The 25,423-nt window shown below is 39.0% G+C and overlaps 2 protein-coding genes across 3 annotated transcripts; both read right to left on the bottom strand.

Annotated features, from left to right (window-relative positions):
* Positions 1–1,117: 1,117 nt before the first annotated feature.
* LOC122835018 (fibroleukin-like) lies at positions 1,118–13,903 on the bottom strand (the record flags this gene model as incomplete). Its single annotated transcript, XM_044123703.1, has 3 exons — positions 1,118–3,364; positions 5,074–5,147; positions 13,869–13,903. Coding segments are annotated over 3 exons (813 nt in total), but the record flags the coding sequence as incomplete, so codon positions are not given.
* An 8,921-nt stretch (positions 13,904–22,824) lies between these two features.
* Positions 22,825–25,231, bottom strand: LOC122835396 (piggyBac transposable element-derived protein 4). Of its 2 annotated transcripts, none has more exons than XM_044124453.1 (2): positions 24,923–25,231; positions 22,825–24,769 (listed from the first exon to the last, which is right to left on the bottom strand). In XM_044124453.1, exon 2 carries the CDS (start codon positions 24,322–24,324, stop codon positions 23,068–23,070), a length of 1,257 nt encoding a protein of 418 aa, XP_043980388.1. In that variant the 5' UTR covers positions 24,325–24,769; positions 24,923–25,231; the 3' UTR covers positions 22,825–23,067. The 2 variants fall into 2 exon arrangements, with proteins under 2 accessions (XP_043980388.1, XP_043980387.1); XM_044124452.1 differs by having other exon boundaries at positions 22,825–24,743.
* Positions 25,232–25,423: the final 192 nt, after the last annotated feature.

Genomic DNA, 25,423 nt, shown 5'->3' with positions numbered 1-25,423 from the left:
TTGTTTTGTTTTTTTTGCAATCAAAATAACAGTTTGTGTGCTACTAACCTGGAAATATTTGTAAGGAATTTTTATTATTTACTCTAGTGTATGATGTTAAATGCGACTTTTTATTAATCATCACCGTATCAATCACGGACTACAACTTGACTTTGGGGCAGCAGTCACTTAAACCCAATGTTTTTGGCCAATTTTGAGAAAATTTGCTGCAAAATGTTGATTTTGTGAGGATTTTCTATTAATTTTACGGATTTATGAAAAACTGCAAGGACTCATTGATGTCACTTGGAGTCTAGTGGGCCACTTAAAAAGCTGCGGAGAGCCAGATTTGGCCCCTGGGCCTTTAGTTTGACACATGTACTCTAGGACAAGTGACGATACTCTACAACATTTCAATAAGAAGAATATTATTTTTGGATCAACTTACAAGAACAGCAAAGAGATTTAATTAAAAACCTTTGAAACGCCTAGACAATGTGGGCATTTATATACCAAGGAGCGAAAAATAAAGTTCTAATTCTATTTTTAGAAAATAAACCCTCATTAATAATCAACTGAAGATGAAAAATAACCAGGTTACATCTGTTCGTCAAGTTTATGTACACTCAAATATCTTTGAGGTAGCTTAGTGTTACAATAAAACATTTTATTGGTTGTTAGATTATTTATTTCCTTTAACTTGGTGCTGCGTAGCCTTTTTCTATTCAGTTAGTAATTCAAATTGATCGTCTGTATCCCAGTGGTTTTGATGTCATATGTACAAATGCACTTTAACCTTCTATAAATCTTTAAATATTTTAAATCATCAAGAAAAGTAAGCATTAAACACTTTTCCTTATCCTCCCTAGCTAAATGTTACATTTGTTCCTTTATGCTTTTAATTTGAAGGGGAATTTTTTCACTCTACTGTTCGGTCCAAGTTGCTTTGGCAAACTTCACAGACAGGATGTTATGTTCTTGTGTAAACCTTGACCCGACCCCTTTCTGATTTTAACCAATGGAAAAACAATGAAGTGCAACGTTGATGACGTCAGTATTAGCGCAAAGGATTTAGGGAAATTGAGTCTTCATCCACAAAGTCTGAATCGTTGTTCTAAGAAGGTTAAACAACACAAAGTTAGATAAAAACTTATTTTGTTTATTTTAATTAAACAAGCTGTATTATAAGACATCCCAGACCAATAAAAAAAAAATTAATACCTGTCAGATTTACACTTCAGGTAGCTTGAAAAGTAGCTTGTCTTCACTGATGAAAGGAAAAACAGTTCAAAAGGAGTTATGAACAACACAATGTAATGTAATATATTACCAAAAATACTGAGATGCTTCCTTTTACACAAATGAACTTTAATAAAATCTCATTCCTAATAGTCTTTCGTGTGTTCATAATCATCTGTAACAACTTCAGCTCTTCCGGGAAGCATTTTCCACTGGTGAGCCAGAGAGTAGCAGGATTTTTTTTTTCTCCAGATTTCTAGAGTCTGGATGCAATACGTTTTGCACCTCTGCTTTCAAGTCTTTGCATAGTACTTAGTGATGTGAAAGCTTTTGATGCACTGCTCTGAAAAGCTAAAATAAAGAGAGCATGAAATTTGACTCTGCAGACAGATGGAGACTTCAGCCAGCATTTTCTCCGCTCTGTGATTTCAGACATACCGTTTCCTAGGCAGAGTTGCTGCTGTTCTCAGTTGCTTTCAGTATGTTTTGACTCCAACTGCAATTAACAGTGCAACGTTTAGTAGTGAGGATATTTTATGAATGAGCTTATTGTACACGTGGCATCCTGTCACTGCACCACAGCTGAATTTACCAAATTCCTGAGTCGTCTGTATGCCTCAGTGCTTCATTTTACACCTGATGTTTTCTGATGGCACAGCGAGGTATTAAATAATAGTCACTGCAGTTTAAAGTTGTTTTAATAAAATGCCAGAGAAATTGGTAGAAGGGCCGGAGTTTTCCCGGGTTGCGTCGGTTAAAACAGCACTGCCCCAATCTGTTGCTGTGCACTGCTGGTCAGCTGGCTGAAAGAAAGTAACAGCCCTTTTCCCCTTGTTACAAGAAAGACAAATTCAGCTGCTTGTAAACAGTTCTCTTTGCAAAAAACATTCAACATATTGGCATAAACTCCTAAGGACAGCAATACATTACACTAATGTTGTTTTGAAACATCAATAAAAATTTATTATGTTTACCACAGTAAGCATATGTACTTGAAATACCCTCTTCTAAATTAAGCAGATAGGCTATTGTTTATATTTTAATTGCATTGTAATTACTGTAATCAATCAGTTTTTGGCAATAATTGTCAAAAGTAATGCATTTCTGTTTTCTATTGAAATATTACCAGTATAACATATATTTTTTCTTTTCTTTTCTTTTTTCTTTTCTTTTTTTTTTTTTTTTTTACAAAACTTATCAAACCTGCCCATACGTATCTGTAGCCATAGCAATGGCTGGAACACCTGAATTCAATGATTTGTATGGGTGTTTCTTAATATCTTTTGGTAAAATAGCTTATCATCTGTTTCTGTATTCTAGTAAATTAAACCACTTTGCTGAATTTATGGCCACAAGATGGCAGCACTGAATCGTTGTTAAAATGAGTGGAAAGTACAAAAGATTCGTAGAAACCTGGACAAAAGCATTTAATGTTCGCTTTATTAACGCAAGCCAAAGCTCTTTGGTCGGGTCATCATCCTGACGGATTTAAAAGACTGTCTCTCATTGGTGGGGTAGTACTCTGTAGATATGTTGTGCCATGTTCCCCAAAAAATCCCGTCCCGTACTCCTTTATACTTTCCAAAGTAATATTTGCCGTTGAGGTTTGCAGCCATGCAGGCATCAAACCACCAGCCGGAGCTGTAGTAGGCCCCGCAGTTCCCGGACGGGTACCGGTCGTTGTCCCTGTCAGGGGTGGTGAACGCCCTGTTGTTGTGGTCGTAGGTTTTGCTGAAGCGCAGAGCATCGCCTGCGGTACCTGAGTACCCGCCCACCGTCAGTCTGTAGCGGAGCCGCTCGCTGGCAACCCTGAAGTGCTCATACTGCGCATGCTCAGTCACTCCATCAAAGTCCTCCAGCTCGACCCGCAGCTCCATGCCCCTGTCCCGGGTCAGCAGGTGCATCTTGTTGTTGCCCAGCCAGAACTCTCCTCCGTCCAGCACTCCGAAGCCGGCCTGGTACTCCACCCAGGAGCGGTTGAAGCTCACGCTGCCGTCCTGGCGGCGCTGCAGGAGGGTCCATCCGCCGCCATCCAACTCCATGTCACAGTACACTTGAAAGCTGCTGCTGCGGAGGTCAGGGGTCACCAGGTAAAGTCCGCTCCTGGTTTTTCCTCTGAGGAGATGGTCTGAGCAGTCTCTTATTACTGTGGAAGAGGAATGAAAAAAAGAGAATTGAACTAATTGGCTGCAGTACAGAAACTGGTCTCTGCAGGTGATAACATTCTCTTGCAGCTCTGGAACTTGGCTGAAAAAATTCCTTGACAGGTCAAATGGCAACAATGTGGAGGACAAAACAAGCCAAACATATAGATGAACATATGTGACTCAAAAAATACAGTACTTCACTAAAGTATTCACAAGATTCATGTGAACCCTTTCATATTTTGTAACATATGTGATGTGTTTATTAGGATTTTATGTGATAGACCAAGACAAACTTGCTCATTATAGAGAAGTGTATTGACATTTATTTATTTATTCTTAATTTTGGCAGGTTTAGTCCTCCAGAGCCAAATGTAGTGCAGCTACCTCTCACAAAGTTTTGATGACTCTTCAGTCATTATATGTTATAAAGTCACTCTTAAGTCATAGAGAAGGTGTTAGAAATACTTTATATAACACTTCAACAATTTAAGGTTTTATATATATTTTAAATAGCAATTTACAATTTCTACTAAAAGCCAGAGAAATTGTAAATTACATGAATTCAATTTACTACTTAATTTTTAAATCATGTAGTCATTAACTGGCTAATTGTTTTTGAATTATTTATTCTTTAACTCATCTATTTACTTTAGGGTTATTGATTTATGAAAAATTACATTTCACATTAATATGGAGAGAAAACAATTCAACTGTTGTAAGACAAGTTTTACAGAGCAACAATTGTTTAAACTGATTATTAATAATTGATTTTATTGAGCAATCTATTTATTTCTATACTGAGTTTGACAAGTTTGGTTGGTTCTCATTACTTTAAGTATTTATATACACAGGTTTTAAAAAAACATAAAGAAACTGAACTTATAACTTCCTTGCTTGCTATATATTTAATTCAACATATAATCTTTATAATTATTACCGTAATTTCTTGAGTGACTTTTCTATCATTCTTTATTTTTTCAACTGATGTATTTCTTGTTTTCTTATTTTCATTTCTAATTTTTCTGTTTATTTTCCTATTTACTTAAATCAAGCAGAATGACGCAGTGAAAACAATTAAATGTGTAATTGTTTAACTTCACCTATAATTTAAGTGAGAAGTTTATAGTGAGGAGTTTAGTGCTTGTTTAAATAAAATACGGCTGTTTTAACTCGGTGTGTAAATTATCACTAATTACTATCACTGATAGCTGAATCACTGCTTCCTCTGAAGGGTGTTTTAAAGCTGTTGGCCCATGCATTGTTGTGGTGCTAACCTCACAGTCGTGCCGATCAACAGATTGTGCACACATGCAGATTCCTCCTGATGATGTATGGCACTAATATGATCTCAGACCACATCATGAAGTCTATTTCCTGATTAATTGTGTGAGGCTCTTTAGAGTTTATTGTGTGGTTGTCATACTTGAAATTCTTTTATTTAAGTTTCCTTTTTAGATGCACACATACTGACCTAATTGCTGTAATGCATACAGTTTACTCATTCTTTGTTTTTACTGTTACGTTAATTGAGATTTATTTTCGTTTTCCTTTCGTTTTCCAGTTGAATGAATGTGTCTTAGATAAAAGTGTTGTTTTCAATTTACTGCAATAAATACAGTTGAACAAGAGAGGCAACATTTTCAGAAGGCTTCTTGTAATTGTGATAAGTATAGTAAACCATGCAGAAATCATAAAAGTAATCTCTTGCCTGCGGATGCTGCAGATGTTGGCAGTTTCCCGTGTGTCCTCTCAGGCCCCTCCTTTGGAAGCTCGTCTGGTCTCCTGTTGGGAACCAGGCTGATGTTGACAAACGCAGTCACCTGGTTGATTTTCACACGCAGCTCTCGTGGACTAGGAGTGGACATTTCTGCAGGTGGGGGCTCAGGGCCAGAGGTGGAGGAGGTCTTTGACCTGAACTTAGGGCTGAGTGTGGAGGTAGTTTTCAAACTGGGGGGAGAAACTGGGCTTGCCTGGGTACTTTCTTCCTCGTGATGTGTCTTAGCCTTAGATTTGGGAGCTTTGCTCAGCTGTGTTGCTCCTGGACCAGTGCTAACAATAACATTTTGGAGGATCCTATGGTTGGTGTCGTTTGTTCTTCTCATTGGGGCAGATGACAGCAGCCCGGCTGTTTGTGGCCTCGGATCAGACGTAATCCTAGTGTTTGGGCTCGATGTGACGTCTTCGGGTTGGGTGTGAGTGGCAGGGGAGTATCCATTTTTCAAGCTGTTTGAGGTCTTTGGACTTGGAGTTATGGTCTTCTTCACACTTGTGCTGAACTTTGTTTCTCCTAAGGTATGACTCACTTTATCAATTTGTTTTTCGAGGTCAGATGTAGATGGCATGTCAGTATGAGAGTTTTGGATGTTTCCTGAAGGAACCCAGCTGATATGAGGTGGGTTTGTATTGGTTTGTGGGCTTGGCTTTGGTTCCACTGCTTGTTTTGAACTCTGGACAGGTTTAGCTCCTGGCCTGATTGTAGGTCCTGTGGATGGTTTGCGTCGAAATGGAAGCCTTAGTCTGGATGTTTTGTTGTGTGCTGGTTTTATGATTTTCTCAGGTACAAAGATTGGTTTTAGATTAGTCGTTAAGCCAGGTCTCAGGGGATTCAACCTTGGATTTATTTGTTTGGTTTGGTTGGTTTTAAGGTTTCCATTTAGTCTTGTTTTAAAGCTTGGATTTTTCTTTGGATTTTTCTGGTTTTGCCTGCCCTCTTGACCAGGTTTAGGTGTTTTGCTAAATTTAGGTACATTACTGCCAGGTTTGGAGCTTTGGTCTGGTGAGATTTTAGCTGAATCAGATGTAGAGTCTGATTTGTTTTTGTGCTCCTGTTCTTCACTCTTTGACTCTGATGAAGGTTTTGGGTTGGATTTTGGTGTTGCTGTATCACTTTTGTTTGACTTAAACCCTTTGTTGTTTCCTGGGTTTTGTTTAGCTCCATGGCGGTCCTGGGTGGTCTCTGTAATCTGATCAGTTGTTGCAGTAGCTAGAGCTGATGTAGCTGTTTCTTCTGGTGCTAAACCTGGTTTGGATGTTGGTTCCTGCAAAGATGCTTCTTCAGACTTTTCCCATGACTCTGTTAAAGGTTTTAGTCTTTTTTCACTTTTGTTGAATTTAGTCACATGAGAATGTTTAGTTTGAGAGTCACTGTTGGTGAATTTCTTTTTTTGATTAGGGACTGCAGGAACTAAATCCAGTGTAGGCCTGGCCTCCTGCAAAGATATTTCTTTAGACTTGTTCCATGTTTTAGTTGACGGTTTTTGAGATATTGTCTCACTTTTGTAAAATTTTAACTCTTTAGAAGTTTGAGTTTCAATATATTCATTGTTAAATGTATCCATATGATCAGGTGTCGTTGTTGCGTGACCTGGTGTAGATGTTTGTCCATGTGCTAAATCTGGATACAATTTCGCTTGCTGCAAGAAATTTTCCTCCATGGTCTTGGGTAAAGGTGTTTGCTTGGGTTTTAGGGTTGCTGCTTCGTTTTGATTTGATGTAAAATCATGCATTTTTTCTGAGTTTTCTTTAGTTTTAAGATGATCTTGACTGGTTTTAATCTCCCAATAAGTTGTTGCACTAGTTAGATCTATTGTAGATGTTTCTGCAGGTGCTTGACCTGGATCAGATGTCGGTTTCTGAAGGGTTTTTTCTTGAAACATGTCCCTTGAATCAATCAATGGTTTTTGTGTCCCTGTTGGACTTTGAGAGTCTTGAGAAGTTTGAGGTTTAAGGTGTTTTCTGTTGTATTTGTTAATTTGATCATGGATTGTAGTTGCTTGATTTGGAGCTGATGTTTGTCCAGCTGTTAAACCTGGATAGGATGTAGGTTCCTGAATGTCCTCAGACCGGTCCACTGACTCTGGAAAAAGTTCCTGGATTGGTTTTGATGTTGCACTTTTGTTAAACTTAATCTTGTTACTATTTTCTGGTTTAAGATGATCCTCATTGGATTTTTTAACCTGATCTGGGCTTGTGGTACCTTGATGTGGTCTTAAACCTGGATTAGGCGTTGGTTCCTGCCAGGACTTTTCTTCAGACATGCCTACTGACTTAGTTGAAGGTTTTGTATTTCCTGTTTCACTTTTGTTAGACTTAAACCCTTGGATGTTTTCTGATTTGTCTTTAAGATGATCCTCACTGGATTCACTCCTCTGTGATTTAGGCTTGCTAGGTTTAGGCTTGGGTTTGTGTTTAGTTTCAGGAATTCCCAGACTGGATTTGTTCATCAGGTGATGGGTCACAGCGGGTTGATCCGGAGCAGATGTCCGTCCCGGTCTTACATCTGGATTTGATTTGGGGTCATGTGAGGGATTTTTATTTGATTTGTTCAACGGCTCAGTTAACAGCGTTTGTTTTGGAGTTTTTGTAGATGTTTCTATTTTGTTAGATTCAGAAGAAGATTCTTGAGTAGATTCTGGCTTGCTCTTGATTTTAAGGCGATCCTGGCTGGAACTTTTCTTCTGATCAGGGGTTACAGTAGCTTGATCCGGTACATATGTCTGTCCAGGTGTTAAATCTGGATTATATTTGGGCTCCTGCAAGGAATTTTCTTCAGAGATGTCCACTGCCTCAGTTAAAGGTGTAGCTGTTTCAGTTTCAAACTCTTGGGAAGGATTATAGTGACTCTTGGCGTTATCGGGAGATGTATGAGGTCGTTCAGTAATGTTCTTTTGTCCCGAGGTTAAATCTGGACTGTTTGTAATCTCCTGTTGCATATTTTCTTCAAATGTGCCCAAAAATTCATTTGAAGGTATTTGATTTGGTTTTGGTGTTGACCTGTACTCTGAGGTAGGTTCAGGTTTAAATGTTGGGATTTTCTGGATGTATTTGCTCTTCGGGGGATTGGCTTCATCAGTAGGATTTGATGAAGGATTGGGATTTTGTAATATAATTGTTTCATTTAATTTTTTTTCACCCAGCCTTTTGTCTGACTTTTGGTCAGGTAGGTCAGTAATAAAAACATGAACAAATTGTTTTCCCGGTTTTAAATTTTGGTCAGTATTTGAAACTGTGCCAGACTTTCTATTGGTTAATTTATATTTACCTGAATGTGTCGCATTTACAGCTGAAGGTCTTGGAGCTGCAGATCTCTGGACAGCAGGTGAAGCGTTTTGCTTTGATTGCGTCTCTTTTGCTCTTCCTTCCTGCAACAAATTACTTTTGCGATTTTCCTCAGTTGTAGAAATATCAGTGCTGTTTTTTTGGCCGGTTTTTTTATTTTGGATTTGTTTTGAGTCTTTGCCAGGTTTGAATTTTACACTTGTGGGTTTGTGAGGCTTATTCCTTTGGTTGAGTTTAGGTTTCTCCTCTGTTGAAGGACCTTGAATTGGTTTATGGTCATTCTTGGCATTCTTTAGTCTTTTGTCTGCTTCAGGCTTAATTCCAGATTTATACTTTTCACCAGGCTTCGGTGCTCGGACTGGTGGAGGTTTCAGATTGGTCTTGGGTTTTGAGCTGATGTTCTTCTTCGGTGCCCCGTGATGATTTGTAATTCTGGATGATGTTGTGAATACAGTGTGAAGAGGAGATGAGGTGGTTGGAGTTGTTATGGATAACTCTACATCAGCGATGGCTATCTGCTGTCCTGGACCACCCACTGTGGATATTGTTACTGTTGTTGTGGATAGCCGCCCCTTACCTTGGCGTTGGGGCCCAGTAACACCAGCTGCTCCGGGCTCTGTGCTTCCCGTTACTCCATAATCAGCTTTTGGGTCACGAGTGACATCTGTGATGGAGCTTAAAGTGGAGCTGAGCGGAGAAGGTGATGGAAGAGATGATGTAAAGCTTTTACTGTCGCTCAAGTCCAGCCTTGAAGTTAATTCTGTTGTAAGGGGAGTCGGGCTGATCGATAAAAAGTCTGTGTTTTTAGTTGTCTTGCTGGATGATGTTTCTCCATCGTCATCTCTCTGCACACTCTCTGTTTTAATTTCCCTCCCTTTTTCTGTGAGCCCAAACCTCTCCATCTGCTTTGGTTTCTTTTTATTTGGGTCCACTTTTATTCCCTTTTCCATTTCAGTCTGCCCCTGTTCCTTATTTATATTCATTGTGTGGTTCTTGGACATCTTTATTCTATCAGTGGCTTCAACTTTAGCGTTTTTTTCCACTTTTGTCTTATCTCGCCATATGGTATGGCTAGTTTCTTCTTTTGTTTTTTCCTTGTTTTTGTCCAACAGATCTTGACTTTTTCTTGAGCTCCCTTTGGGATTTAACTCAGCAATCTTTCCTCTTGTCACATTAACAGATTTTATGTTTCCACCAGAGGCTGGCGTTTTTAATGTGTCCTCTCCTCTTCCGCCCTCAGTCACAGGTTCTCCTCTCCCGTTTTCCTTTACAACTCCTCCTGTTTCCCATTCGTTCCCGTCTTTCAGCTTTTTTTCCTCGTTATTTCTGTCTATTGTTTCAACTTTAACACCATCTTTTCCACACTCCTGTCTGAAATTTCTCTCATTCTCGTCAAGTCTCTTATTCAGCCAGTCCCCCTCATCCTCATTTGTGATCTTACCTCCATTCAGCTCTCCTTCATTCTTCCTCTCACAGTTTCTCGCAGCTTGACCACCTGCACAATCTGCACAGATTTTCCTCAGCTCATCGACACTCTCCTTCAGTTTCTGCAGGTCCTGCATGATGTTCTCCAACTCCAAAAGATGCTGTGGCAAATGAACAACCAGAGGAGGAAGATTGATGTGGAAGGGGCACGTGTTGTCGTGGTCCCCCGGTCTGCACGCTCCTGCCGGTCTCAGAGTCGCAGCACAGGGTCCGAATCCCCGGTCACCCAGGAGGACTCCTTCCTCCGCTCTGATCCGAGAGAGACTTGAAAAGGCCAGCAGGGTCCCACACACGCAGAGCGCTGTTAATCTCATTGCGACTTGTGAAGAAAGAGTGAAGATGAAGGAGGGAGAGGGTGTAAAAAACACCCAACTGTTAGTGAAGCGCAGTGACAGTGGAGAGGAGGAGATGAGGAGGGAGGGAACAGAGGAGGGAGAGAGGCAGATGAAGCCGAGCCGCAGCAGGAGAATCATCTCAGCCGATTGGGTTTGGGAGACAGTAGATGATGCAGAGCTATGGTAAATCCTCTTAAAAGTTTCAGTTGCTTTTTCTTTTAATTGCCACACTTGAGTTGATTTATTTATTTCAAACAGGTTTTAAAAACCTCTGGGTCAAGAAAAAGAAAAAGCAAGGACAGAGAAAACATGTGCATACATAACCCAAAACAAAATAATTGTTTAGCACTACTTTTCTGTTTGAAATGGACTAGGAAAAAGTTAACACTTAAATGTTTAGACAGAGACACACGTATAGTTCATTCGATCTAAAATGCACAGACACACACAAATATCAACAATGCTAATTATTAGTCAATAAACACTCCAACTGCAGTCGTTAATATTCGAACCAAAGTCAAATAGAAAGTCAAGATTGAAAAGGTGTAAGCTGAGGCTTTTCAGCTTCTCTGTAAATACCATTAAACCTGTTCAACTCTTTAGTATAAGAAATACTAACAGAATACACAGAATCAACAATTAAATCAAAACAAGAGAAGAAAAAAAGGAACAAAGAAACAGGAAGATTAAAAAGGAAGGTTCCAATCAGACTTCAAATATTCATGTCTGTCTATAGCTTTAATTCCTTTTTAAACTGTGTTATGTTATTAGGTAGTTATTAAGATATTCTGGAAAACTATCCCACAGCTTCAAATCAAATATATTTTAATATCAGACAAAGCTAACTGTTGACTGTTGACAGTTTTGAATAAGTAATTACCCCCTAAACCTGGTGGTACCGGCAAAAACCACCATCAGGAGTTTGCAGTAACTGGAGTCTTTTACATCACTGTGGAAGAATTTTTGTCTTAAATGAGTTAAAGCAGAGAGTTTTTAAGCAACAACTACCACAGTGTGCTTAATTTTTTAGTATTCAGCGTTCTGTGAAGTTATTGCAGTTTCTGGTTGCAGGTGGCATCTGTGAAGGCAGGGGCTCCCAAACCTTTGGTTGGCTTTATTTGGGTCAATCTGACCCAAAAAAACAAAAGCGCCAGAAACTGGCCACCCCTTATAAAAATATGTAATTATTTTCCCTCTATTTATTTAAAAGGGGATAATATGTTAAATCAACTTAAAAAAAAAAACTCTTGGAAATGGCTTTGTAACTCTTCCCAGACTGATAGATGTGAACCATTTTGTTTACTGTCTGTTCTCAAACTTACATATCCAGTCAAGTTCTGTTTAGGGTTTTTTTGATTCTTTAAGTCTGGTTTGGATGGTAAAATTACTCATCCCAGAAATCCCCAAAAATGTGGTTATTAACAGTCAATATATGACAAATAAGGCACTGATTTCATTTTCACATGAGGCCAGATGTGAAATTAAATAATCCCTTTATTTAAAAGGAATAATTGTCTTCCCTGCTAAATAAAATGCTTATTTGAAAACTGCTTTCAAATTTCTGCATTTACTCCAGTCATTGTTGCCTAGTAGTGATCTGAAACATTAAATGTGGAAAAGGAAAAGAGAAGAAATCTGTAAAAGAGCAAATATTTTCCTAAAAATTAAATCTTTATTGCCTTATTGTCTGAGAAAATACTGAAGAGTCGCCACAGCAATTGGAGAAGTTTTAGGGAACATGCTTCATTGTAATTGTATTATTATAGTCCCATTTATCTTCTTTCTAGTCACGTCACCTAATGAGGGCCAGTTGTCACACATTCTCCCTCCATGCTGTCAGAATAAATGCGATAAATACATGTGTGTCACAGTTGTTCTGGCAGAGACTTCCAACACTTCCTGTCAGAGCGTCCACCAACATGTGACTGACAGATGCCACAAGTCAAAATATGCATTTGAAGCAAATACACAGAGTCAGAGCCAAGAAGATGTTACTCTGATTTGTGACGCTGCATTTCATTTCACTGTAAACTGTGTGGTACGTTTGAACTCCAGGGTAATGTAAGCCAGGAATGATTTATCCAAGAGAACCTCAAGATACACATGCGGTGCTGGAGAAGAGAAATGTCTCATGTTATGAAGGATTTTAATCGGACTCAACAAATCCTCAACAAGTGTCGGAGTTGGTGAGGGAAGTTCTGGGTGGAGAAGCTGATCTCACAGTGTGCGCAGACTCTATTGTGCTGCTCAATCATTTTTAAGATTTTGTCACTTTACACTTTTATGAGGTAGAACAACACAAAGTAGAACATAATTGTGAGTGGGAAGGTTTTCAAAACCCCAAGAGCATGCCATGCTATAATTATAGTTTCATGTCTATTTCAAAGGTCTCCACTATGTTTGCTCATCTCAGTCCATTCTTTTGCAGCTCAGTCAAGTTGGATAAAAACCATGAGTGAAAGCCAATTTTCTTATTAGTCATACTCGATTAAACTTAGATTTGGGCTTTGACTGGGCCAGTTTAACACGCAAATATACTTCAGTGTTATTCATTATTGTCCTGGTGTGTGGTAGTTAGATGACCCAATGTAGACAAGAGGGTGGTGGAGAACAGCAGAGATTAATTTAAAATAAAAAATAAACAAGTGAGATCTGAAAGTCTTGGAACAAGGAAAACAGAACATGGAACTGTGATGAGGGCAAAGTAAGAAACCAGCTCTGTGAAAACCAGAAAGCATAAAGTCATAAGTCATAAAGTAAGAAACTAAACACAAAGGAATGAACCTATGTGGCAAAATCATAACAACAATAATGTGAAACACAGAATAATAAACTAAATATGACTCTAACAATAGCAATAAATCCAGAAATTCTAGCTTTTTCTAACTCGCGAATTGTCAATCTTTTACAATAACCTCCACCTCGTTTATTTATTTATTTATTTTTTTTATTCCAGTTTCTAATATGTTTTTCTCTCCAAACACATTTTGTCAGCTGAAGAAAAGCATGGTGGCATTAAACATGATGTTATTTTTCCACCACACAGTGCATCTTGCATGTTCAACAATGGCTTTATTCCTGTCACTCCTCAGGCAGAATAAACTATGAACAGATTCACATAACTGAGCTCTAAATGTCTACGGATCCTCACTCATGTTTGGGTGGTAGACTGAACAATGCTGCAATGTTCAGAACTTTGGATATTGTTTTATAACCTAATTCTGCTTTCACCTGTCTGCATTGTGTTGTTTGTTCACCAATGAACTCCGATGTACCTCTCAGGCCTTCACAGAACAGCTAGATTTCTACCAAGATTAAAGAGGATGTATTATTCAAAAAAAAATTTTTTTACTTAAATTTGGGTTTTTAGTGCTTCTAAAATCACCCCAAGCACTTTAGCTCCACTCCACCTGGGTTTTGGCAATACGTTAACAATTATTTTGTGTCTGGAAAGTAGTCCGTTTCAATAATCTCTGGAATGTAACATCACAAATCAGCAGGCACTGCCCATCACCTAGGCCAGCCCGTTACCTAGCAACCCAAGCGAACCTCCATTAAGTTCGGTTAGCTGGTTTTACCACTGAATGCGCTGCTGGAAAATACAAGTGTTTTGCTATTGACTTACCATCCAGAAACCACTTGTTGCTTTCTTGTTGGTTGTTTCGGAGGTTTTTGTTTTTTGTTGTTGTTTTTTTTTAAATATACTGTTGTAAAATTGCACATTTGTTTGCATCCGTTTTCGTGTGCGAGTGTAAACGTTGAGTTGGGGGCGTGGCCAACATCAACTTATTTGGATTTAAAGTGACAAGCTCATTCTGACATAAACTCAAAATAAGCTGAACTGAGGAGACTAAAATCTCATAATATAAGAATGATTTTGAGCAAAAAGAAATGTAATGGTCTTCTTTTGTACAGAGCATAGACTTATCTTAACCTGTTCAAGAAAGCATATTAGGTCACCTTTTAGATTTACACAATCTGAATACTATTCTAGTGACCTCAGAAGGCAACTGGTTGTAAACAGATATTAGAGTAAAGAGAGCTGGATACAGATGCCCTTCATACTATTCAGATTTGTAATTGTACAAACTATGAATCATTTTCCTTCCATAGTTTTTGAGCAGCTGAAGATGCTCATTTACACATAATCCAAATAAAACACATAGAGGTTTGTGGTAACATTGCCTTTTGTAAGGCACTTCACGCTCATCTGAGTCCTGGACTCTTGGTAGAGTCTGTTTTTCCACTGCTTACAGTCTGAGAAGCAAAAAGAGAGAAAACACAGTCACATGAGCTAAATGAGGCATCCGCTTGGCAGGGAGTTTAGATAATGAGGCTTTAGTTTCTCCTGCCCAGGGTGTGGATGTCAATCCCACGAAAGGAAGTAACATTTGACTAATCACATACAATGCAAGTGTTTGATGTGTCTGCTTTGTTCATTTGTAACCCTTATTAAACCACCTAAACTATTTTATTTCAAAACCAAAACCTGAGCTGTGCTTTGTTTTGTCTCGTTCACAGACTTGGAGGTTTTTCAGCTGTGACTTAAGCAATTACACTGAAAACCATTTATTTAACAAGAAAACCTTGCGAAACAGAAAGCTGGAGTGGAAAACAAGTGAGTGTCGGAAAAAAAAGGCACAATAGTATCATTGGCATCTGAAGCCTGTAAGAGCTTGAAGCATTTAAATGACACACTTAGATAAAGATAATGTTTGAAATGTTTGATAAGATTAAAGATTTATTATGTTGCAGCCAGGATTCAGAGGGCGATAAAGCTCGGGCCTTAGTTCAAAATTCCTCTTAAGTGAGCACAAGATTAGATGAAACATTATTTTGCATTTTTAAACTGTCTGCCCATTATTCTTTGTGGAATCTCAACGTTTCAATCCGCTCTCCAATATAATTTCCCACAGGCCTTTAAATGTTGACTTGTTAAGACTAGGTTTGTTTATCATCAACTTTGCATATTTAGCTTAGTGAAAATAAAAAAAATATTTGGCTACATGCTGGAGGTGCTTATAAGGAAACAATAAAACATGTCATGTTGCAGCTCACTTCTTATGTTTATTTTTTAAACCACTGTTCAGAAAAACTGGAACACACAGTCAGAATTATTGGTAAGGTAGTAAGTAAATGTACTTACTTTTACTGTCATATTGCTTCAGTTTGTGATTACGGTAATAGCACTGTAAAAATTAGTTTTTCGGCTGTGGCACAGTAAAAGTATCTGAATCTGAAACCGGTCAGATCTATTTGTGTCTTAAAGAGGCTTTGCTGAAAGGCTAAAAGAAAAAAAGCGCTGAAAAAAATAGCTTTCCAGCTGATAAACAGCAGAGTTGTCTAAGAGGATTTTATTTTCAGTCTAGTTTACAACCAAGTTTGGCTCAATTAAATGAATCAGAATAATACATGCAATAAAAAACATTATCAAAGTCTTTATCTAATGACATCCAGCCATTTGCATTGAATCACAAACTTTACAACAGTCTCTCCTTCTGAAGGTTGATGAGGCAGAGACTGAACTATCTGGGAGTTTGGAGGAGAGGCTTTCATACTGGGAGGAATGCATGGTGGTGGCAGCATCATGCTAAGGGGTTTTTTTTTAAGTACCAATGGCACTGATGCAGTTAGAGTATTGAAAAAAGTAGGAGTATTTCACTTCTGATCTGAAGATTAAAACTTGGAGATACCTCGATGTAACAACAGGTCAATGAACCCAAACACACTCAGTGTTGTTTTCTCAATGGATAAAACAGGCAGACATGAAGCGTCTGGAATGACTGTCTTAATAAATACAAACCGAGCTTAAAAGCCAGGTCTTTCTCAGGAAACTAATTCATTTAAATGAGCGCTACATTTCTGATAAGAACAGTGATTGAATATCCAGGAGGAGTTAAACAAAAAACCTTGGAGGTCGCAAAAGCTCTGGCTTCTCTGCAGTCTGCTGGGGACATTTATAGTAAGAAGGTGTGTATAATTAGACTCTGTGTGGATAAGAGTAAATATAAACTTGTGTACCAAGTTCTTGTTTGTAAAAATTCACTGCAGCTGCATTTTTTATTGAAGCAATTGTCAAATTAATGGTGGAACCGCTACATTAAGAAATTAAGGTTCTCTTTAAATAGTGACCTGGAATGAACAATATAAACAAATACTTAGGTTTATTGAAGCAGTCGCTGCAAGATGAGCCAAGAATCGCTCTAAACTCTTACGTTTTCTGTAGTGTTTTCTGTATCAATAAAATCTCTCAAAGAAGAAATAAAACAAAGCTATAAAAGTTTACACTATATTGATTCCAATGGGGTTTTTTAGCTTTAAGTGAAACATTATTATAGTTTTATTTTACACATTTTCGAATTTAAATCATCTTTTAACTAGCCTGATTTTTACATCTGTTGAAATATTAATTGTGAGTCCCAGTAAATCCGCCTGGCTGTAAATCTTAAGTTGATCTCCTCCTCCTATGATAATGTGCCATGAGCTCATCTGACATTTGGCAACTGTTGGCAGGACAAAAGCCAGAAGTACAAGTTCGTTCACCTTCCACACTGTCTTCAGCTCTCCAACAGCACACAGTTGAATAGTGCGACAGAAATGTTTACACTATCGCTGTCTTGTTGATTCATTACAGCTGAACCCCATTTCTTTACAGCACAGCGGAGCGTCGATCTCAGTTGTTGCTCTGAAGCATGAAGACAATCAACCGGACTGGACTGAACATCAGCAGCTGCTGAAACTTTAATATTCCCAATAATCCACTCACTCCAGGGCTTCACCCATTTATGGACAGCACTCTTTTCCCCCCCCTCTGTGTACCCTCTTAGATACAATGTTTTGAATTCCCCCAGTGGGCTGGCTCGCCCCATTCTCTGTCTTGGATTATGTAAACTGTGTTTTTTTTTTCCACAGAGATAGAACAAACATCTTACCATCAGTCGGGTCTTCCTGGCAGAGCGCTTCATCTCCATCCAGTTTGGGCAGAGAAACCAGTGTCATTTCTCTTGTCTGTTTTGCGCATGAGTGTCCCATTTACATCTGAACCAAAGTGAACCCGACACAGTGACGCACAGCACCATGCAGCCTCTACTGACACCACTCTTCGTCCACCTCAAAAGCTACCTGGATGCTATTATTTTACAGACTCGCTCTCTGCAAGCCAAGAACAAAAGCAGACATTAACTCAGCACGGCCGTCACATGAGCCACACCTGCTCTAATCCAGACGATCTGTGCGTATTATTTCAAAATTAAAGAGCCACTCATCTTTCTTGACTTCATCTTTCATCTCTGTGATGCAGATTCGCCACGAACATTGAGATTCACACAGGTTGTCTGCATCTAGGTCCTTAATTCTGCAGTCACACATGCATTCCTTTCCCATGTGTGAGTGTTTTTCATCTATTACGTGCCTGATAGTGACTCCTATCAGTGATACAATCAAGTGGTCTTCACATCTGGGCTACATTTCTTGCAGCCAGTCACACAGAAGAACATCAGGTCAGCCTGGGCCTCATTAAGATGCTTTGTAATTTATTTTCAAGAAACCTGGCAGGGATGGAGGATGCTGATGCTGGGTGTAACGTGGAAAACAATATTATCTGCTGCACAGTGTGTCCAACAGGCTGGGACGCTAATTTATATTTTATGGTATATTTTATACTGAAAGACCAACAGGACCGCACCTCTTGAATTTTATATCATATAAAATTAAGGTCATCGTAAATGGTTTTTATATTGCAGTGTCCCACTTTATTCCCATTTGTGGTAAAAAGACTCTAACAAAAAAGGAATGAATGTTGTCTGATGGCTTTTTCTCTTCTTCATTACAGAAATTATGTCGAAGAGTCAAAATAATATAAAACACAACGTGTTTAATTATCAGAGTATGGAGTACTCAGCGGACAGGATGATACTCTGCAAGTTCAAATCATGCAGCTCACAAGTATTCATAACCCCCACGCCTGCACACTATTTCAACCATGAACTTTGATATATTTTGTTTAGATTTTATGAACAAGACCAGCACAAAGCAGTGCATTACTGAGACGTGGAAGAAAAATGATACTTGACGTTCAATGTATTTTGTTTACAAATAAACACCTGAACGGTGTGTTTGTATTTGACCCATTTTACTCTATGCCTAAATAAATTCCTCTGCAGCCCTCAAAAGTCTAATTACTGGAGACAACCAATGTGAAATTTAAGCTCGAATCCAGCCGTTCTTTGAGGTTTATTTCACAACAATAAAACGAAACGGCATCATCTTAACCAAGGAACATCGCAAAAAGGTCAGAAAAAAGTTGTGGAGACGTTTAAAGTGGACCAACATCTGAATGAGAATTGTTCTGAGAATGGAAAAACTTACTGAATCTTGGTTGTTAATTTAAACTGTCACAGTCCTGGTGAGGAGAGTCATAATGAGAGAAGCACCCAGGAGTCCGGAGGAGCAGCAGAGATTCACGTCAAAATGTGGGGCGTAATTGCAAAGGGAAGAGAAAAGGATACATTTTTTACAAACAAAAATGTGAAAATATTATGTGCATTTTTACTCGGCCTTAACTTTGACTATGTCACTCAATGACAGTGACTCTAAACACACAAGCATAGCTGCAAAGAACTGGTTTTGATTAAACCATTTCTGTCTGCGATTGTATTTTAGATGTTGTTTTAGTTTAATACAATTTCTTTTCTTTTGAAACTTAAGATAAAATTTATTTTACAGCTTTTGTATTATTTTAATCATAATAAACCAAATTGCTCATGTATGAAAAGGCTCTTTAAATTATAATGAATAAAATAACGTATTTTCAACTTGTGAGAATATTTGAATACATCAGACTTGTGTTAACATACATTTTTTATGAATGTTTTCCACTACGTCTGTAGGTGTTGTTTGTGTTAAGAGAACTATAAACGACCCTCACTTTATTATGTCCAGCAGACTCCCTTCATCTCTATGGAAACATTTTTAAGAGACAGAGCACAGTCCAGCTCTCGCCAAATGAACAGTATGAGTCAGAGGAAATAAACAAATCTGATTTTAGAGTAAGTCTCTTAAACACTGTGTACACTGCCTTTCCAATCTCCCCAGTAGGTCAAGACCTCTAAATTTATGGGTGCGGATCCAGATGAGCCGCACATTGAAGTTGAAGAGGAGGAATAGAGGAATATGTGACTAAAGGTTTTAGCTAAATTTTTCCACATTTTTGTTGGATTCGTTTTTAGAGTCTGTCATAACATTAAGATAACTTTCATCTAATAATTACATGCCTCAACTGGCAACTATTAAGTTTTTAGACAATTCTTCACAAAATAGTAAAAGTAGATGTAATTACAATAACAGCTAACCAGGTGATGTTGTGAACAGCTATGTTTCATTTTAATTCGTAAACTAGACGTTGAATAAAGTGTTGAGTGTCCGTGAGGGAAATTAAAGGCTTCACATTTAATATCCATTACTTTACTGCCATCTAGCGGCTGATGTAGAAATAACACTTACCAAAGAGTACAGAAAGGAAAAATATTATATTTACAAAAATATGAAATGGATAATAAAATGAGACAGAGAATAAAACATTGACTGACTGTGCAAAGTTACATTTAAAAATAATTCAGAATAATTCATTAAGATTTTGGATATACACATTAAAATCTCCATAAAAGACTCCATAACACTCAAAGGTGTTAAATAAGTATTGTTAAATAATAATCTGTTTACATTTTTCCTTCTAAATGCAACTTCATATATAGAATGAGATAATTGGAAGTGGCAAAATTAAATAAGATGATGCTTAGTCATTGTAAAATGTTATATTAATGAATCTGGAGGGCAAAATGAACGTTCTACTATATTTGGTGGAAATGTGTGCTGCACTTATTTAAATTCAGTTCTGTGTGCTGGTATTTGGAAAAAAAATGGTTCAGAAACTAATGGCATCTGTTTTGTATAAATGTTCATACAAAACATTTTTAAAGAAACATTTCAAAACAAAACTAATTTTGTTTTTAAATGTTCTTGTGGAACAAAACAAATTTGTTGCACATGTGTCTTTGAAATAAAAAACTGACCTTAGACCAAAACATAAAAATGAGTAAGAATTTCCTGTGTGTGTCAGCAGCATACCTCAATGTTTTAATGCTGCAATCGGCTGATTATGTCAATTCCAAAAGTATTTTAAAACTTTATCAGGCCTTCACTTCAATAAACAAAATTCCAGGATTTCTGCTGTAAAAAAAATATGTAAAAGTGGGCTTTTGTATGGTTAAAGGTTTTTTATTTGTTTTTTGCTTAATGTTTTTTGTTGTTGTTGTAAGTCCCTTAATTGTTTATGTATTAAGTTTGTTGCAAAAGTGGATTATATTTGGTTTGGCGTTTGACCGTTCCCTCTTGTCAATGTTTACTAAGTAGTAGAAGTTTATCCATGCCCTTATCATCAAAACATTAAAGTCCTTATTAATAGACATTAATTGATTCAGTTGACTAACAGTTGGACAATCAACTGAATCGATTGTCCAATAGTTAACCTTTCACAGTGAACCTCTGACTTTATTTGTTATGCAAATTTCTCTCCATTTAACCAAATCCACCCCAGTTAACTTCTCTGACCATAGAGGCCCAAAAATATCTGCCATAAGTTAAAGTAATCCTCTGTAAACACATTCTAATAAATTTTTGGGAACATGTCTTTTGAGTCTGTAGGTTCTGTAGCTGTAGCTTCTCACCCTATCTCTAAGGGAGAGCCCAGACACCCTACAGCGAAAACCCATTTCGGCCACCCTATATCGTGTATTATAGAGATATTGTATATTTTCCAGGGACATAGTGCCATTTTATATCACAATGAAGAAGCTATGTTACCTTCAGTTCTTATAAAAGTGCTCTGTATAATATGTATCAAACATAACTTAAAAGAAATTTGACTTTATAATTTGAAGCCTGGAAATTGGCCTGTCTCTCTTTAAGAAGCTCCTGTTTTTCCAACACTCCACCTTCAGCACAACATCACAACAACATTTCTCCATTATGCCATTTACAACCATTCCTAGGAGTCCGTCCGTCCGTCCGTCCATCCATCCATCCATCTTCTTCCGGTCGCAGGGGTAGCAGCTTCAGAAGGGAGGCCCAGACTTCCCTCTCCCCAGCCACTTGTTCCAGCTCATCCGGGGGAATCCCTAAGCGTTCCCAGGCCAGCTGTGAGACATAGTCCCTCCAGTGTGTCCTGGGTCTTCCCCGGGGCCTCCTCCCGGTGGGACGTGCCCGGAACACCTCACCAGGGAGGCGTCCAGGAGGCATCCTGACCAGATGCCCGAGCCACCTCAACTGGCCCCTCTCCACCTGAAGGAGCAGCAGCTCTACTCTGAGTCTAAGCTTCTCACCCTATCTCTAAGGGAGAGCCCAGACACCCTACAGCGAAAACCCATTTCAGCCACTTCTATCCGCGATCTCGTTCTTTTGGTCATGACCCACAGCTCATGACCATAGATGAGAGTGGGAACGTAGATCGACCGGTAAATCGAGAGCTTCGCTTTTTGGCTCAGCTCTCTCTTCATCACGACGGACAGGTACAGCGCCCGCTTCACTGCAACGCTGCGCCAATCTGCCTGTCGATCTCCCGCTCCCTTCTTCTCTCATTCGTGAAAAAGATCCCGAGATACTTTAACTCCTCCATTTGGGGCAGGACACCCCCTCCAACCGGACCCGGAGAAGGCACTCTATCCTTTTCCGGCTCAAGACCATGGTCTTGGATTAGGAGGCACTGATCCTCATCCCAGCCGCTTCACACTCGGCTGCGAATCGTTCCAGCGAGAGCTGCAGATCATCTCCCGATGAAGCCAACAGGACTACATCAGCCACAAAAAGCAGAGATGCCATCCTAAGGCCACCAAAACGGATCCCCTCAACACTTTGGCTGCTCATAGGAGTGTTGGACTGATATATAGTTCACATGATACACTCAGCAGATGAGCAGTACTACCATGTTTGCTGATTGCTGCTGTCGCTAGTCTGGAGGAGCAGAGTGGGTAAGGCAAGGGAGATGGAGGCTCTGTGAGATAGAAGCTCAGCTGGAGACTGCAGCTCCAAGAAGTAGTTCTTTATTTTTGATAAGGGAATATAACGTTTGAAAAGTCGATTTTGCCTAACAACCTCCCTTTAAACAAGTACTATGCTCTTTGCCTTCCAGACCTTTTGATAAAGTGACTTATTCTTATGCAGAATGCTCCCATTGCTCCATGTGTAGTTAAAGAAAAGTTACGCTTTAAGAAGTTTTCTAAGCCAGGGGATTTTGTTAATGAAACCTGGATAAGTTAATAGTGGAGTCTTGGGTCTAAATGGCTGTTTTGGTCTAATTTTGAATTTACCCTTATATTTTCACCATAAAAACTATTTACCTTACCTTGTTTGGTATCATTATTTTCAGAACATCATAAACTTTGTGATTTTACAGTGTTTGTTTCATTTTGACAAAATTTATTATCACAATGGAGCAAAAAACACACACAGAAACAAAATCTGAGTAGCAAAAATATTGATATTTTTACTATAATATTCACAAAAATGTTGAACAAACCATTTTTACAGCCTAACATGAAAAGTTTTAGGGTAAATTTTAAGAACTTTTGTACAAACTTATTAAAAAACAAATTACTAGTCATATTTTCACCATATTGTGGGTAATTTCCCAGGCGTTTTTTTTACAACTATTTACAAAATATGTCAATATCTCCATCACAAATTTTCTCCAACATCACAATGTCTCGCCCCCCCCCCCACTTTCAACTATTTACAATATTTGCAAAATGGGTGCCACAAGACAAAACAAATTACTTGTGCCACTGTGCAAAGCAGTTTCTGTCAATCAGAAGGCACAGTGGCACATCACAGCCCTCACATTTCCATTGCGTGTCCTTCCTGACTTTGTTCACCTGGAGGCAGTGTCTGCACTGCAGTCTGCCGTTTCTGGCATTTTGCTGAGCACTAATGGGCACAGGAATGTGTTCAGCTGCCTTTCTCCTTGGAACACCTGCCATGTCCACACTACAAAGCTGACTGGCCATCTCCACATTGAAGTCTTTGTGTGTCATGGGCTTCACTCCTTTGGCTTTGCACAACTCTTGGTGTAGGATGTAGGCATTTGCTGTGGCAATGTCAACCAAATGCATAAGCACAGTCTTGTACCAACGATAAGTTTTCCGTTGTGCAAAGTAATACTGGATGAGTTGATCAGACAGGTCAACCCCACCCATGTATTTATTGTACGCCATGACTGGTGTAGGACATGGAATGTCTTTCACAATCCAGCGTTTCACTTCATTCTTCACCCTCCTTTGCACCGTCTCACCTGAAAATGCAGGATGGATAGTTGAGCAGACAGACACCTCCCGTGTGTCCATCCACTTCACAAAGACCACTAGGCCCTCTCTGATCCATCTCACTGATCCTCTTCCACTTTTTTTAGTGAGAGCATTTGGCCTCCCTTTAGGGCATCCCTTCCTGGATTCCCTATAAGTGCCACAAGCTCCAAACTTTTTGCTGGCCAGGTCCTTGAACAGTGTAGGACTGGTATAAAAATTGTCCATGTAAATATGGTAGCCGGTGCCAAGATAAGATGGCTGAATAAGTTTCATTACCATATCATAAGACAGCCCATGCTCACTTGCAGTGTGAGTCTTGCCAGTGTATAAGCTAAAACTCACAGTGTAGCCACTGCTTGACTCTGCCAACACAAAAAGCTTTATTCCCCATTTAGTTGGCTTGTCTTTCATATACTGGGTCATGTCAGTTTTTGCCTTTGTTGACACCATCCTTTCGTCAACTGCCAGCTCCCTCTTTGGTTGGTAGTAAGCCTGACAGGCATTGAGGATGTCATCATAAACAGGCCGCAGTCTTGATAATTTGTCGTAGCCTGGTGTTCCCTTCTTTTTGTCATTTTTGACATCCTCCTCAGGATTACTTGGGTGCAAGTTCCACATAATGGTCCTGAACCTGTCCCTTGTCATGACCTTAGCTGGAGTTGGAACAGACAAAAAATGATTTTGTCTCCAGTAGTCCTGGACACTTGGTAGTTGCACCAAGGACATATAGATCAATAGACCAAAGAACCTATACAGCTCCTCTGCGTCTAATACAGCCCATTTATATTTTTTTCCATTTGCTTGATTTTTTGCAGCATATCTGTTTGTGTTGTCACAGATGGTTTTGACTGTATCAGCTGCAAAAAAACAACAAAAACAGCTCACTTGGACTGTGGTTGGACATCAGATCCATCTGTGGTCCTGGTGTTCTCCTTGGTTGAAAGCGGCTTACAACAGGGGCTGCATCTGCGTCCTCTTCAGTGTTCCACTGTCCAGCCCTTGTTTCTGGTGCTGCCTCAGTCAGAGGAGATCTGGATCTTGTCTGAGTTCGCTGCGCTCTCCGTGGTGTCCTCTGATGTGTGGGCCTCAACTGGACAGAGCACGTGGGAGTTTCCTCCTCTTCCTCCTTCTCCTCCTCCTCCTCCCTGAATAGAATGGAGGGATTACCAAGCTGGAGATGGAAATTAGCATATAATGTGTTTCAGTGTGCATCTACTCCGATTATAATAATTTAATGTACATATCCCATGCCAAACAAAGAAATAAAACAAGAAAAAAAAAAAAAAAAAAAACTCATCCTCAAGCTCAAACTCCGAGTCCGAACCTTCTGGCAGCGCGCCTTCGTCCTCTTCACATTCGTACATGTACTTCAGGGCTTGCTGCGCAGTCATGTAGGGACTCATTTTGACACACACTAAACACTAAAAACCGTCTACAAACACTAATGCACACTAACTAACACACGTATGATCTAAAAATCTAATACAAAACACTACTTCCAAAAAATCTAATACAAAACACTACTAGTAAAATCCGAAATCTCAACAGCGCATCTCTTCCGCCACAAAACTCTCTCCCCGCGCTGCTGTTCCGATCTCAAGTCAAAATGCCCGAAAATATTTTCTGATTGGTTGCTTCGGAAATGTGGTGCACCTGGAGGAACTCGGAAAAATGGCTTTCATGTTGCATTCGTTCACTTTTTGGTCATAAAACAACTACTGATTGCAGTCAACATGCGTAAAATGCGCACTACGCTATGGCTAAAATGATCGATCATATTCCTGGATTTATTTGGAAGTAAATATAAAACAAAATCAATATAAAA

Source organism: Gambusia affinis, linkage group LG08 (assembly GCF_019740435.1).
Source record: "Gambusia affinis linkage group LG08, SWU_Gaff_1.0, whole genome shotgun sequence".
NCBI lineage: Eukaryota > Metazoa > Chordata > Actinopteri > Cyprinodontiformes > Poeciliidae > Gambusia > Gambusia affinis.
The sequence above is the reverse complement of the archived record's forward strand: the minus strand, read 5'-3'. Positions and strand labels throughout refer to the sequence as shown.